A 13,047-nucleotide genomic window follows, 5' to 3' on the forward strand; every position below is an offset into this window, starting at 1 on the left:
GGTCTGAGGTTCTGGAATGAGTACTTAGGCTTGAAACTACCTTTGCTAAATTTACAAGCCATGGGAAAGTGGTGTTGTTTTCTCGAACAGGTTTTGACACTGGTATCTTTGTCTTCAAATTTCCAGTCCTAGGAGCTGGCTCCTGCCCTGAACTTCTGTGTCTACTTTTTCTAGACTACTTTACCTACTGGGAAGTCCTGTTGCTATCTCTGTGGCAAGGCAGGGCCTCTCCTGGCACGCAAACCTGCCAGGTGAATCCGCCCCTCAGGGGCGTGTCAGTGCCATTTCCTGGAGCAATCTCCCAGGGTGGCTCCTGTTTTCTTTTGAGCTCAAATACTTTGCTGTCTACTCTGCAGCTGCCAGACCTGCTCCTGCTGCTGTTCGGGTAACTCATCCTTTACTGGTACCACCAGGGATAAAAGGTGCTTGATAAAGGTCTTCTTTGCGTGTCTCTGCATGCCTGCCCTCCCTGTTATCATCTTTTTAATGTAGTTTTTTTTTTTTCCTTAGGGAGAGCACCTGGGAAAACTCTGGGGAAACTGTTTCTGACCACCACCGAGAAGATGATGAGCTCAAGCTATTGGAGTGAGACCAGCAGCAGCAGCTGCGGGACGCAGCAGCCCACAGAGGTCCTGCAGTGCCAGCCTCAGCATTACCACTATTACCATCAGCCAAGTCAAGCCCAGCAGCCTCCAGAAAAAAATGTAGTGTATGAACGAGTGAGGACCTACAGTGGGCCAATGAACAAGGTGGTGCAGGCCTTGGACCCGCTCGGCTCACGGGAAGTACTCTCGCCTCTCAAACCTGCCTCCTCCTACCAAAATTTGGTTTGGAGCGACCATTCCCAGGTAATAAAAGACAGCTATTCCAGATTATCTTGAAAAAGGAAAACAAATCTTAAATCTCACTTCTTTTCTGCTTCATTTGCCATTTGCTGTAATCTATGGGATAGCTGTTGGTGGATTTCGGTTATGTATGTGTTAGACAGTCTCCCAAATTCTGTCTCTTAGCTTTTTTCCCCATTTACTAGAGCCTGTGGTTGGTTGGTTGCCATTCTAATGATTTACATAACTTAGCCAGAGTATAGAAAAGCATATTTTTAAAATTGAAGTTGATTGAAAGATGTGTTCTAAGTGGCAAGCCATTTTGCCTTTAACGACAAAAGTAGTCATCAATTTGAATGCAATAGGTTTATTTTTAGAACAGTTCCCCACTAATTCACATCATATCACGAGCAAACAGGTGTTTTGTGCCAAATAGAATGATATAGAGACAATAGCACATATGGAGTGACGTGTAGTTATTTGTGTTCAGCTAATAGTATGCTGATCCCAGATAAGTGACAGGTGCACATGTCTTAGAATTTTTTTAGGTGTCAAAATGACACATTGATTCTTATACATACTAACTGAGCAATTTATGGAATGTTGGGAGAAGAAAGGTTATAGAATTTGAAAAGCAAGAAAGAGGTATACAGGTACAAAAGATTGATCTGTAATAACATCCTGAAAATGAGATAAATTGGTATTTTTTTTCTTACGACCAATACCTGTGCTAATAGTCTTGAAAGTACATAAAAAGTAACATGGAAAGATTATTTAAAAAATGACAGCTTAAAGTCTGTCTCTAACTCCCTTTATATTAAGTGTATATAACTTTAAGCTTTCTGTGAGCTTCTATCCAAACTGAAATTGTATTTCCATAGTATTTATACTGTGAAGACCTCATAAAGGAATGACTAGGGTCTTATCCTATCTTATATTATTATATCAACTGCAAACAGTAGATGTTCTTTCTCTAAAACCCATAATCGAGTAGAATATAAAGCAACATTCTTAAAATGTACAGTAAAACTATGAAAATATTTCCTCAAAGATACAAATGGTTTCCAAACTATGAGCACAATTATTTTACTATTGTCTTATTTAGCAGTTTAAATGCAGGGAAATTACAGAAAATTTAATACCAGTAATTTTATTTTTCTTTTAGTGCCTCCCCCAACTCCTCCCATCGGAATCCACACCTTTTCTTTCTGTAGCTAGGAAAAACCTTAATCTGTATTGTGTTCAAAGCATAGACAACTATCAAGGTTAAAAAAAAAAAAAAATCCCAGGTTGTATAAGTGATCATTCTAATACTCCAATTTACATTCCAACATTCAACATTAGCATGTTAATGAACAACAAACCTGATACCATCTTAGATCCTGAATATATCCAAAACAATTGTTAAAAACAATTACAATTATCATAGGAATGCTGAAGTCATCCTACTTTTCAGTTAATTCAACCCACAGCCTTTTTTTTTTCATGTGAACATGCTAGCAAAAGAATGATAGATGCACACGTAAAAGCAAAATTCTTTTTAAAAAGTAATACTGAATATAGGACAATTTTGACAATTGTATTTTACTGTTTATTCCTTGTTTCAGCTTCCATTCTTAATAATAATGTCAGGGTCAAACTAAGATGGTTAAGCTTTTTTATAAAACTTTCTTTCTTTTATACAGAATTTGCTGAATTGATCTCTTTAAGACTCTTTTCATCCTGAAACTTAGTTCCTTGTAGAAAAGCCGTATAACACCTTATAGCCTGAAAGTGTGACTTTAATAGCTGAGATAAGATTCTGGAATGGAGTTCATTGTGAGGTATGGGGTTATTTATGACTAGAGAGAAATAAAACTAATGAATGAATGGACATGAGAGAGATGAAATTCAAGCTATTTGGTAGAGGGAAAGAAGAAGCCTTTTTTTCCTTGGTAGAAAAAAAAGAAACTTTGACTATAAAATTTCCGGTGGACTTGGAGATAAATTGCACTAAAAGGGACTATAATTAAACAGCTTTTAAAGTCAGCGACCACAATGACCATGAATAGCAAGCCCTTCTATTTAGTTTTTCTTCCTTCCTCTTTGTTGGTGGGATTATGGCAGTATGTAAAGTCCTCCTAGATGCGACCTGAAATTACCTTCCTGCTTACAAAGTGGCTGCACTGTGACAGACCTTTACTACAGGACCATCTGGGCACAAGGCAATAGAGATTACTCAAAACTCCCTTCCAGTTTCAAGAAATTTTTTCTTAATGTCTTGAGTTTTAGATGAGCTGCTATGTGGCAATTATGCTAATTTCAGAGTTTACTACAGGGGAAGGCAAGCCAATGAGGATTAGCATTCAATTTCTGGCCACAGTGGATTCAGTTAAACCTTTTACTTGTTTGGTTAATGTATGATACTTAGAGAATGTGGATTTTAAAATAAGTCTTGCCAGTTATAAAATATATTTCCTTTGAGAAACAATTCATACTACTCTACTTTGTTTCCCAAATCTTAATCTTAGACTTAACTAAACAGCATTTATGATTATTTAGTATTTTCTATCTTTGGCATTTTAGAATGTTTTCTACTATTCTTCTCTTGTGTATTAAAATTATGCTGATAGATGTAAACAGATTCATATTTCTCTCTATATGATATATAATGTTGCTTTCACTTCTCATCTATAATTGATGAGACATACTTATGGTTTTCTTGGTTATTATTTTGCCTGATTATTAGGGTATTTCTCAAATAAAATTAAATGTAGATACCAGTTGAGCCTACCTTATCTTAATTAATAGTAGAATTTTAAATATTAGGTTAACCTACAAGAACAAGTATACTCATACAAGGCCAGAAACACTTTCAAGCCCAATGTGATTTTACAAATAAATGAGTAATGTTCTCAAAGTTATTTAAAGCCAAAGAAAACAATACCAACAGAACCCTTTAGAATTCAATCCTTAATGCTTAAATATTAAACCACCATAATTAACTCAAAATGGTAGACTGCCATAAATGAACAACACTGGTGTGAATTATTCATTGGACTTATATTTTTTCCTTTGGCTAATTTAAGTATTCATGAAGGTCAAGATATTTTCCATGAATACTGAGTTTTGAGAAAGAAAAATGGATCAAAATTAAATATGTTAAACTCCAGTCATTCAGTGACCAGTTTCTTCTGAAGTGCCTATTTGACAGGAAATGTCGTGATCTGGATAAATACCATTTGTTTATCCAAGGAAAGTCCACTTGGAGGATAAACACAGTCTGGGATGTCAGTGACCTAGCTAACATAGAAATATGAGTTTATATGTTGTCATGAGCACTTTCTCAAATAAGATATTGGGGTTTAATGTATGGCTTTAAAAGTTTGCCATTATTTTCAATTTGAAAACTTGCAATAAAAAAGTCTGACCTCAGAGAGTAGCCTAAAGGTAAATGTAAATTTGTAAATGACCTTCATTGCCAATAATTATTCACTTGGGGCTTAGGTTTGTTTACATTTTATTTTCCTTTGTCTTTGGTTGCAAAGGGCAGGAGTGACTTCCCTACTGTGTTAAAGTTTCTATTTACTACTAGACATTTTTTCTGTTCTGTGTGGAGGGGTGTGCTGCTTGAGAAATTGTTGTTCAAGGGTGTGGTCAGTAAAGGGAATGATTGTTCAGGGAAGTAGGTTGCCTGAGTCAAGAATGAGGTCATGGGATAAAGGGGTTTGTGTTTTCAGAGTCGGTCATCCCCTTTGTGCTTACAATTAAATGAAGCTTTAGAAATTGTTAGTGCACCTAATTGCTGGGTGAAAATGTTCATGGCAATTGTCTCTTGTTAAGGCAGGTCTGATAAATCTGTGGGCCAGTTTTCAGGCTGTGACACTCACAAGCTGTCCTTGTGATGTGGTGATGGCCAGGGAATGCAGCCAGTGGAAGAAGAGAAGAAAGATTGTGTCAACTGTTCTTTCTTCACAATTTCTCCTGAAACTACTGAGAGATTTGTCATACTCTGAAGCTTCATTTAATAGTTAAAGCCTTTCTAAATAAATATATTTAAACTGACTTTTCATATCATCAGCTATCCCAGTACAAGCTCTTCTTTACTTTTCCGGAGAATATATCCTGGTAAAAGTTAAAGACAGCATGAACTGAATAGAGAACTGTATCTTTTGTTCTCTCTCCATTTTATAGCTTTCTTAACAAAGCTAGAGAGCAAGAGAGGGGAGAGAATGAGAGACAGAGACAGAGAGGGAAAGGGCGAGGGGAAGGGAAAGGGAAAAGGAGAGGAAAAGGAGGAGAGAGAGAGAATAACAATCAGAAATAAGGATTTTAAGTGAGAGATTTGGGCTTGAGGGAAGAAAGGAATGGAACTACTTTTTTTGTTGTTTTGTTTTGTTTTCCTTTCATGACAACATAATCATAGACTTCAGTTTTAATTGAATGAAATGTTTGTCTCCTCTTTAAAAAATGGTGCTGGTATTTACATATTTCTTATTTTGTAAAGCATTGAAAATATCTCAAAAATAACCTAAGGCAGCTGTTTGATAATGATACTGATTTTGAAACATTCTAACAAGTGTTCTCCACACTATTCAGGGACTTAATTCAAATAATAGTTTACCTTGTGAAATTCCATCAGGGTAAATGCCAGATAGTTTTAAATATATTATGTTTTCAGATTTTGTGGTTTTGTGGTGTGTGTGTTTCTAATCTTTTTATCTTATTTTTTTTTTACTTTAGTAAACTGTGATCAGAATGTATTGTGTGAAAATATTATTTTCAATAAAAAGAACTATAAAGATGAAAAATACCTCCTTTGAAACTATTGTTCCTATACCTAGTCTAACTCAATACTACTATTTTCAGTGATTGTTGTTAAGTATTGGGACTAGCAAGAGGGTCATAATACTCCCATGATCTTTATTGGGAAACATCATGTATTTGCTTCTAAGAAAAAAATTTAAAACTCAAATTAAAAATCATGAAGAAGTTCCATGTTCATTACAGTATAGTTCCAAATATATAGTGAAAAAAAATCTTCCACTGTACATATAATATTCTCTACTAACTAATTCATTTATTTTTTTCTCTGTTGCTTGAATATCTTGAGCTCTTTGGTCAGATCCACAGAGAGATAAGTGAAAGTCAGATAGAGATCCTTGAAGAGGTTGAGATTTGACAGTCTAAACAGCTGTTACTTAGAAAATTCCCAAAAAATTGTTCTCTATGGAGTGTCTTAGGCAGAGCTGTAGGTACTAAATGGTCAGGACTTAAATGTTCACATAGTAAGTGTTCAGGGGGACTGTAGTAGACTGGAACTCTGAAAACAATGTAGCTTAGAGTTTAAACTTGAGTTTAGTACCAGGTTCGGGAACTCATTAGCTGTATATGTCATTTTCCTCATATAAAGTGGGACAACAATACAAAGGAACTTATAGGTTATTGTTACAGTTATAGGATTACATATAATGGAAAACACATAATACAATACCTGACACATAGGTGAGTGTTAAGTATTGTATTACCTTGAATAAGCCACTGGACTTGTTAGAACCTCTGTTCATTTATTTTTTCAGACTGTATTGATTACTGAATGACATATATGTAATGGTATCCAGTAAATGAAATTCTATTTCATTTCCATTTTTACAGACCAGGTCCATGAAATGGAGAGAATATAACCTTTGGAATAAGGCTAGTGCATACTAAAATTGGGATTTAAACCTAGCAGTTAGTTGCAGGTCAACACGTAAAAGCAATATGCAATATTCTTGGCATGTGCACTTGACTCATTAACATTACAAAGTTAGTGCTAGCTGATTCATTGTTGTATTTCAACACCAAATGGTGTATGTACCCATTATAAACTGCCTGAGATAATGTAGTTGAACATAAAAAAACCCATATGATAGATTTGGTATATAGTCTCCTCATTCAGGAGCCCAAGGTGGGAGGATCACAATGAACTTGAGTCCAGTCTTAGCTACATAGTAACTCTGATGTCTTAATAGACTTTCTAAGAAAATGTGGCACAAATGCCATTCTATCTGAAATATGTTCTTTCTCAGGAATGAAAATGTTGCTGTCATTCAGAATTAATATTTAAAATATTTCTCTGTAATACTTTTACTGTTTTTAATATTTTTACTGATTTTTAATCAAAATATATGTTGATGCAAGACATTAATTTTATTTATTTCAAGAGTCCAACTGCCTTAGGATAACTTTGATGGAAATGCTGAAAGGATAAGATCCTCCCTTTACCTTCATGTGAAGTTTAGGATCTAAATGACACAAAAATGTCTTTAATGATGCCAAAGGAGTATTTCGGGACCTCCCATCCTGCTTTTTGGTCTATCCTCCATTTGCTACAGCTTTCCATTCTGTTGCAGATGCCACCCTCTCCACTTCCACTGTTGTTATTTGCATTCCAGGCTCTGTAAATAATTCATCTTGATTCAGACCTTACTAAGTTATTGTTAAGGGTTTTTTTTTTTCTCACTCCGAATTTTTTTGACATACAGCCACCCCAGATGTAGCCTACTATATTATTTTGCATTAACTAGAGGGTGACACACATAATACTTCTTTACTCTCTTATGCCACCCAGGCTTTACAGCTCTTAAAGGTTGACAAATTATTTCTAAAACCAAGACTCAATGACAAACGGAAGGAAATGTTCTGGAAAACAGAATGTGTACGCTTTTCCTTTCTCCTTATCCTGTTTTTCTGTTCCTCCCTCTCTCTTCCATTCCTCTGGTTTTCCTTCCATTTAGATGATTATGGCTTCCCTAATTCCTGAATATGTTTTTTTGTAAAGACGTAGTTCTTAACTGGAGTTGTTTCAGACTGTCACTCTTGCACAAGCTCTCTTTGAAATTAAACTAGAGCCGGGCGTGGTGGTGCACGCCTATAGTCCCAGCACTTGGGAGGCAGAGGCAGGCGGATTTCTGAGTCCCAGGACAGCCAGAGCTACACAGAGAAACCCTGTCTCGGAAAAAAACAAAACAAAACAAAACAAAACAAAAAAACAAACTAGAAAGTCAGATATTGCTTCCTTTTTAAAAATTGAACAACACATAAACTAAAAATAATAAATATAAAGAAGTTATTCGATGAGTTTTCCAGGTCTTCGGCCTTATGAAGTATCTGAAATTGACTTGTTTATATTTGGCTTGTGGTTTTGATGGATAAATATTTTTCACAATTGTTATGGCATGTGGTGTTGAAGGGCAGGTATTTTGACTGGTCATGGCATCGGTTCCCTGAGCCATTGTTGCTTGAAGACATTAATTAGGTTGCTTTTAGATATATTCCATGTTCTTGTCCTGATAATGAAGTTCTGTCCAAGTGAAGTGATTTTGTTTATTAAATTTTATTCCATAATCCTCTAATGGTTTGACATACTAGTTGTGAACCCAAAGATTCTCTTATACAAACTATTATAACTTTTCATCCACAAACCAAACTATATTTGTAACTTTCTTTCTTCCTTTCTTTTAAATTAATTTATTTTTTACATCCTATATTCCATTCCCCGTCCCCCTACACCCTCCTATTGTTCCACATCCCACACCTCCTCCCCACCCCACCCCATCTCCACATGGATGCCCCCAACCCCCACCCCACCTGACCTCTAAACTCCGTGAGGTCTCCAGTCTCTTGAGGGTTAGGGGCATCTTTTCTGACTGAATCCAGACCCTGCAGTCCTCTGCTGTATATGTGTTGGGGGCCTCATATCAGCTGGTGTATGCTGCCTGTTTGGTGGTCCAGTGTTTGAGAGATCTCGGGGGTCCAGATTAATTGAGAGTGCTCTTCCTCCTACAGGATCGCCCTTCTCCTCAGCTTTGCTGGAGAGATGGCTCAGCAGTTAAGAGTACTGGCTGCTTGCTCTTCCAGAGGTCCTGAGCTGAATTCCCATCAAAGATATGGTGGCTCACAACTATCTGTAATGGGATCTGGTGCCCTCTTCTGGTCTCTGAAAGACAGTGACACTGTACTCACATATGTAACTTTCTAATGAAAGACTTTGCTTCATATGGAGTATTTACCCATTTATCTTCTTCCACAAACTTTAGCTTGGATGTTATTGTGCCTCAATTATGAAATGGCAACCACAAGCTCGTGTTTTAAATCATTCCTGCATTGAAGCGCTATATTTTGAAGAGTCTAGAAACTTTGAAGGAAATGTGGCCTGACTAAAAAAATAAGGTCATTTTGGATAGGTTCTTCAGTGAATATTATCCCTAGCTAGTTCCTGAATAAATTCTCTCTCTCTCTCTCTCTCTCTCTCTCTCTCTCTCTCTCTCTCTCTCTCTCTCTCTCTCTCTCCCTCCCTCTCTCTCTCTCTCTCCCTCTCTCTTCCTCTCTCCCCCTCTCTCCCCCTCTCCCCCCCTCTCCCATAGTGTTATCAACTTCCTTCCACCACAGGTTCCTGCCACCTTGTTCTTTTTGTCTTTTGTTGTTGTTATTGTTATTGTTTTTTTTTTTTTTTTTTTCGAGACAGGGTTTCTCTGTGTAGTCCTGGCTGTTCTGGAATTCACTCTGTAGACCAGGCTGGCCTCAGTCTCAGAAATCTGCCTGCCTCTGCCTCCCAAGTTCTGGGATTAAAGGCCTGTGCCACCACTGCCCAGCCACCTTGTTCTTTTTAATCACACATATCTGCAAGCTTTCTGAAACTGTGAGCCAAAATAAAATAATTTTTACATTAGCCTATTTTTGTACTTGATCAAAATTTTGCAAAAGTGACTGGATCAAATGTGAAAATTCTAACATAAAAACTATTTTAAATTCATCATAAATTTAATTACACCTAAAATGTCTTTTCTAGAAAAAATTCCTCAGGTTTTTTACAAATACCTCAACTCATTCTTCTCCCTATTAGACTTTTGGTGACATTCAGCCTATAAATTTCTTTGTTTCAGTTTCAGATCTACTCCTTGATCTGTTTCTTCTGGCCTAATTTGTTGAAATTCTATTCTACTGCCCTGTGCTTCAGACAAAGTATAAGATACCATTCTGTAAATAAGATCCCAGTTCCTATACCTCTCACCAATAGCTAACAAAACTCTTGTGACATTTGTTATGTTCCTCCTATGTTTCCTTGTGATCCAATCTTTAATTACCCAAGGTTGACTTCACCTCTTAACACATGAAGCTCCTTATAGTTCATACTTCACTGTGATTTGTAAATTTTTATCTGCTGCCCAATTATAAGTTTGAAAAGAATAGAGAGTATGCTCTGTTAATTGTTAGACTTCTCTGTTACATAACAGGTAATATACATTGCATGTATATAAAGAGGGCTGGAGGTAGAGCTCAGTTGGTAGAGTCCTTGCTAGCATTCGCAAATCCATGTGTGTGATATCCAATACCCACATAGACTGTGTGTGGTCCATATGTACATTTGGGAATCAAAAGTTCAAAGTTATTCTTGGCTCAGTAGCAAGTTCAAGACCAGCTGGGATTACTCAATACACTGCTCTCTGAGAAAAACCAAATTAAAAAATCCAGTATTCCAACAGTCCAAGACAATAGCACAGCTATTTTAAGGAATCCTGACTCATTGCATTTAGATACTTACTTTTGAGATTTTCATTATATTAATTGCCTACTTTAGTTAACTTTGATTACATAATAACTTGTTTCACTTTAAACATGTTTCTATTTTCATTATAAGTCACTTATTGACTATGCTATCTTTATCATCTTAGAACAGCATAAAAATATATTAGAGAACAAAAAACATCTATTCTGATATTCAATTTCATTTCTCAAATAATCCTTAAATTCAGAACATAGCCTATGTTTTGTAGGTCTAGAGGGAAATAGCAGCTTGCCAGCTTCTGATTTTCTTTCTTTTTCCATTGCACTGTGATACTGAAAAGCACTGTGATTAGAGTAAATAACTGAGAAACTTGAGCCATTTATACTCCAACTGATTTAACTCTGAAAAACACATATCTATTTTAACAGCTGAAAATGGATACATTTTTGTGAATAGTGAATTCTCTACTGGAAACCAAAGTTCTTGGCTCTCATATAGTATGTGCTAAGATGCAGAAAATTATCTTGAGTGATGTGGTGAAATTCTCTCAGAAAGCCAACTGATTTCAACCCACTTTGATTTTAAAATTGTTCATGCAGTGTCTACTTTATAAAAAGTAAATGAGGAAGAGAAGGAAGAACACTGTTACAACTTTGCAAAAAGCTAAAAAAGCATTACTTGAGGCAGCACAGGACAAACAGACCTGGGTTTCATACCAGACCTAGCCTGTGTAATGATGAACACTGATTTTACCAGACTTCTGTGTAAAGTAAGTTGAAAGCAAGGTAATGGTTATCATTTCTGGGGCAGAAGACTAGATGACTCAATAATATACTGTATATTTTATATGAAAAAGTGGAACCATCCTGAACTATTAAGGGGATTAACTGACATAAGTGGTAAATAGAACTTTAGTGTGTTATTTGATTTAGAGCCCCGTGGCTATACTCTTCAGATATATCATGCAGTCTGCAGATATCCTTTGTTGAATTTAGAGCAATTAAATCTTTTAATCAGGGTTGTCTCCTCATGCAATCACTTTTAAGTATGTATAATGTTTTCAGAATGACTAAAGTTGCTTTGTAACTGGGTATGCTGATGCACACCTATCCAGCATGCTGTGACTAAAGTAGGGGGATCATGAGGCCAGCCTGGCATACATACTAAAATTCTACCATAGAAAACAATAGCCAGGGTATAACATAGTGGTGGAGCACTTTTTCTAGCATGTACAAAGACTTCTACTTATTCTCCAAGCGCTAAAAATGTAAGTGTTACTTTCCACAAGAACTAATTTGAAAGAGAGAAATAAAAATATATTTAGGGTCCTCATGTAATACCTAATCACAATTTATCTTATAAGTAGATTCTACAATTTGTAAAACTGAAAATATAATCAAGCAAGTTTAAATGTGGCAAAATATAGAGGGGTTAAAAGCCTTATTTCTGGAGTCATTGCCATTGTTGTTGAATTCTATCTAGTACCCAATAATATCTCTATAATCATCATCTATGTAAATTAGGCTGTTTTGTATAAAATGACTTATAAGTCTAATAGAGTTATACTGGTACCTTCTTTATGAAGTTGTTTTAGGTATTGGATTTCAAAGCTCTATAAAAGATGTTTGATATAGGAAACTTTTAATATTTGTTAGCACCATCATCAGCATTAGCAACATTCTTATTATCAAAGGAAAACAAGATTGACAAGCTTAAATAATTTAAAATTATTTTCTTAATATAGAACCAAAATGCAAAAAAATAAGTTAAAAATTATCTCTTTTGTTTACATAATATCAGAAATAGAACAGAGATTAAGCATTGTCTAAGCCACACTTACACAATAACTATATGTAATTTCCCACATGCAGAAACTGAAGCTCATGGAAGAGACATGAGATAACCAATATCACAATCTGAGTAGTACTATACCTAGGTTCCAACCCAAGGAGCCTGACTCCTAGCCCAGGCATCTTTCTACTATACCATGATAACCAAGCACCTCATCTGTGCCTTGAACTACTTATCAGGAATGAAAGGCTCTAAATAGGACACATTGAACCAAAATATCACTGCTCGTTGAATTAATGATTCCAATATGAATAATATGAATGCTCTATATGACATATATATATATATATATATATATATATATATATATATATATATAGAGAGAGAGAGAGAGAGAGAGAGAGAGTGATTTATACAAAGCTAAACACTTAGAAAGTCTACTAAAAAGGAAACCCCTCTTGGTGTGACCTTAAAATTATGACATGCTCTTCTTTGATTCTTTCACAAATTTTTTTTCACTTCTTATGGAACAGGAAATGACTGTTTCCAGGATTAATAAAGGGGATAAATATGACCTAATTACATTATAGGCATGTAACTATCATGATGAAACCACTTACTTTGTATAGTTAATATGCTAGTAAAACATCTCACTAATCTTAATCTTTAAAAAAACAAAATTATGTTCATGTAGAACAAAAAACCCAAAATCTCATTTTTTCTCCATGATCTGTGGGCCTCATCTATTAGCACATGGTTGTATTTGGAATCGTTTTTTTCTGAAGTGAAGGATATGTGCCCATTTGTTTTACAGTCTGTAATCTTCTGCATTCATCTGAAGAGCTTTTAGCTTCTAGCAGGAAATCCAGGAACCTATTTAGAGGCATCCAGAAAACACCAGAT

The 13,047-nt window shown here is 35.6% G+C and overlaps 1 protein-coding gene across 2 annotated transcripts in view; it reads left to right on the top strand.

Moving 5' to 3' along the window:
• Positions 1–351: 351 nt before the first annotated feature.
• Positions 352–13,047, top strand: part of Pof1b (POF1B actin binding protein) — a 62,244-nt gene continuing 49,548 nt past the window's right edge. For both annotated transcript variants that reach the window (XM_021153727.2, XM_085838045.1), the window contains exons 1-2: positions 352–422; positions 511–848. In XM_021153727.2, coding sequence (XP_021009386.1) covers positions 564–848 — 285 coding nt within the window. In that variant the 5' untranslated portion in view covers positions 352–422; positions 511–563. The remainder of the gene's footprint in view (positions 423–510; positions 849–13,047) is intronic.

This window comes from Mus caroli, unplaced genomic scaffold (genome assembly GCF_978045245.1).
Source record: "Mus caroli unplaced genomic scaffold, Mus_caroli_1 scaffold_5, whole genome shotgun sequence".
NCBI classification, from domain to species: Eukaryota; Metazoa; Chordata; class Mammalia; order Rodentia; family Muridae; genus Mus; species Mus caroli.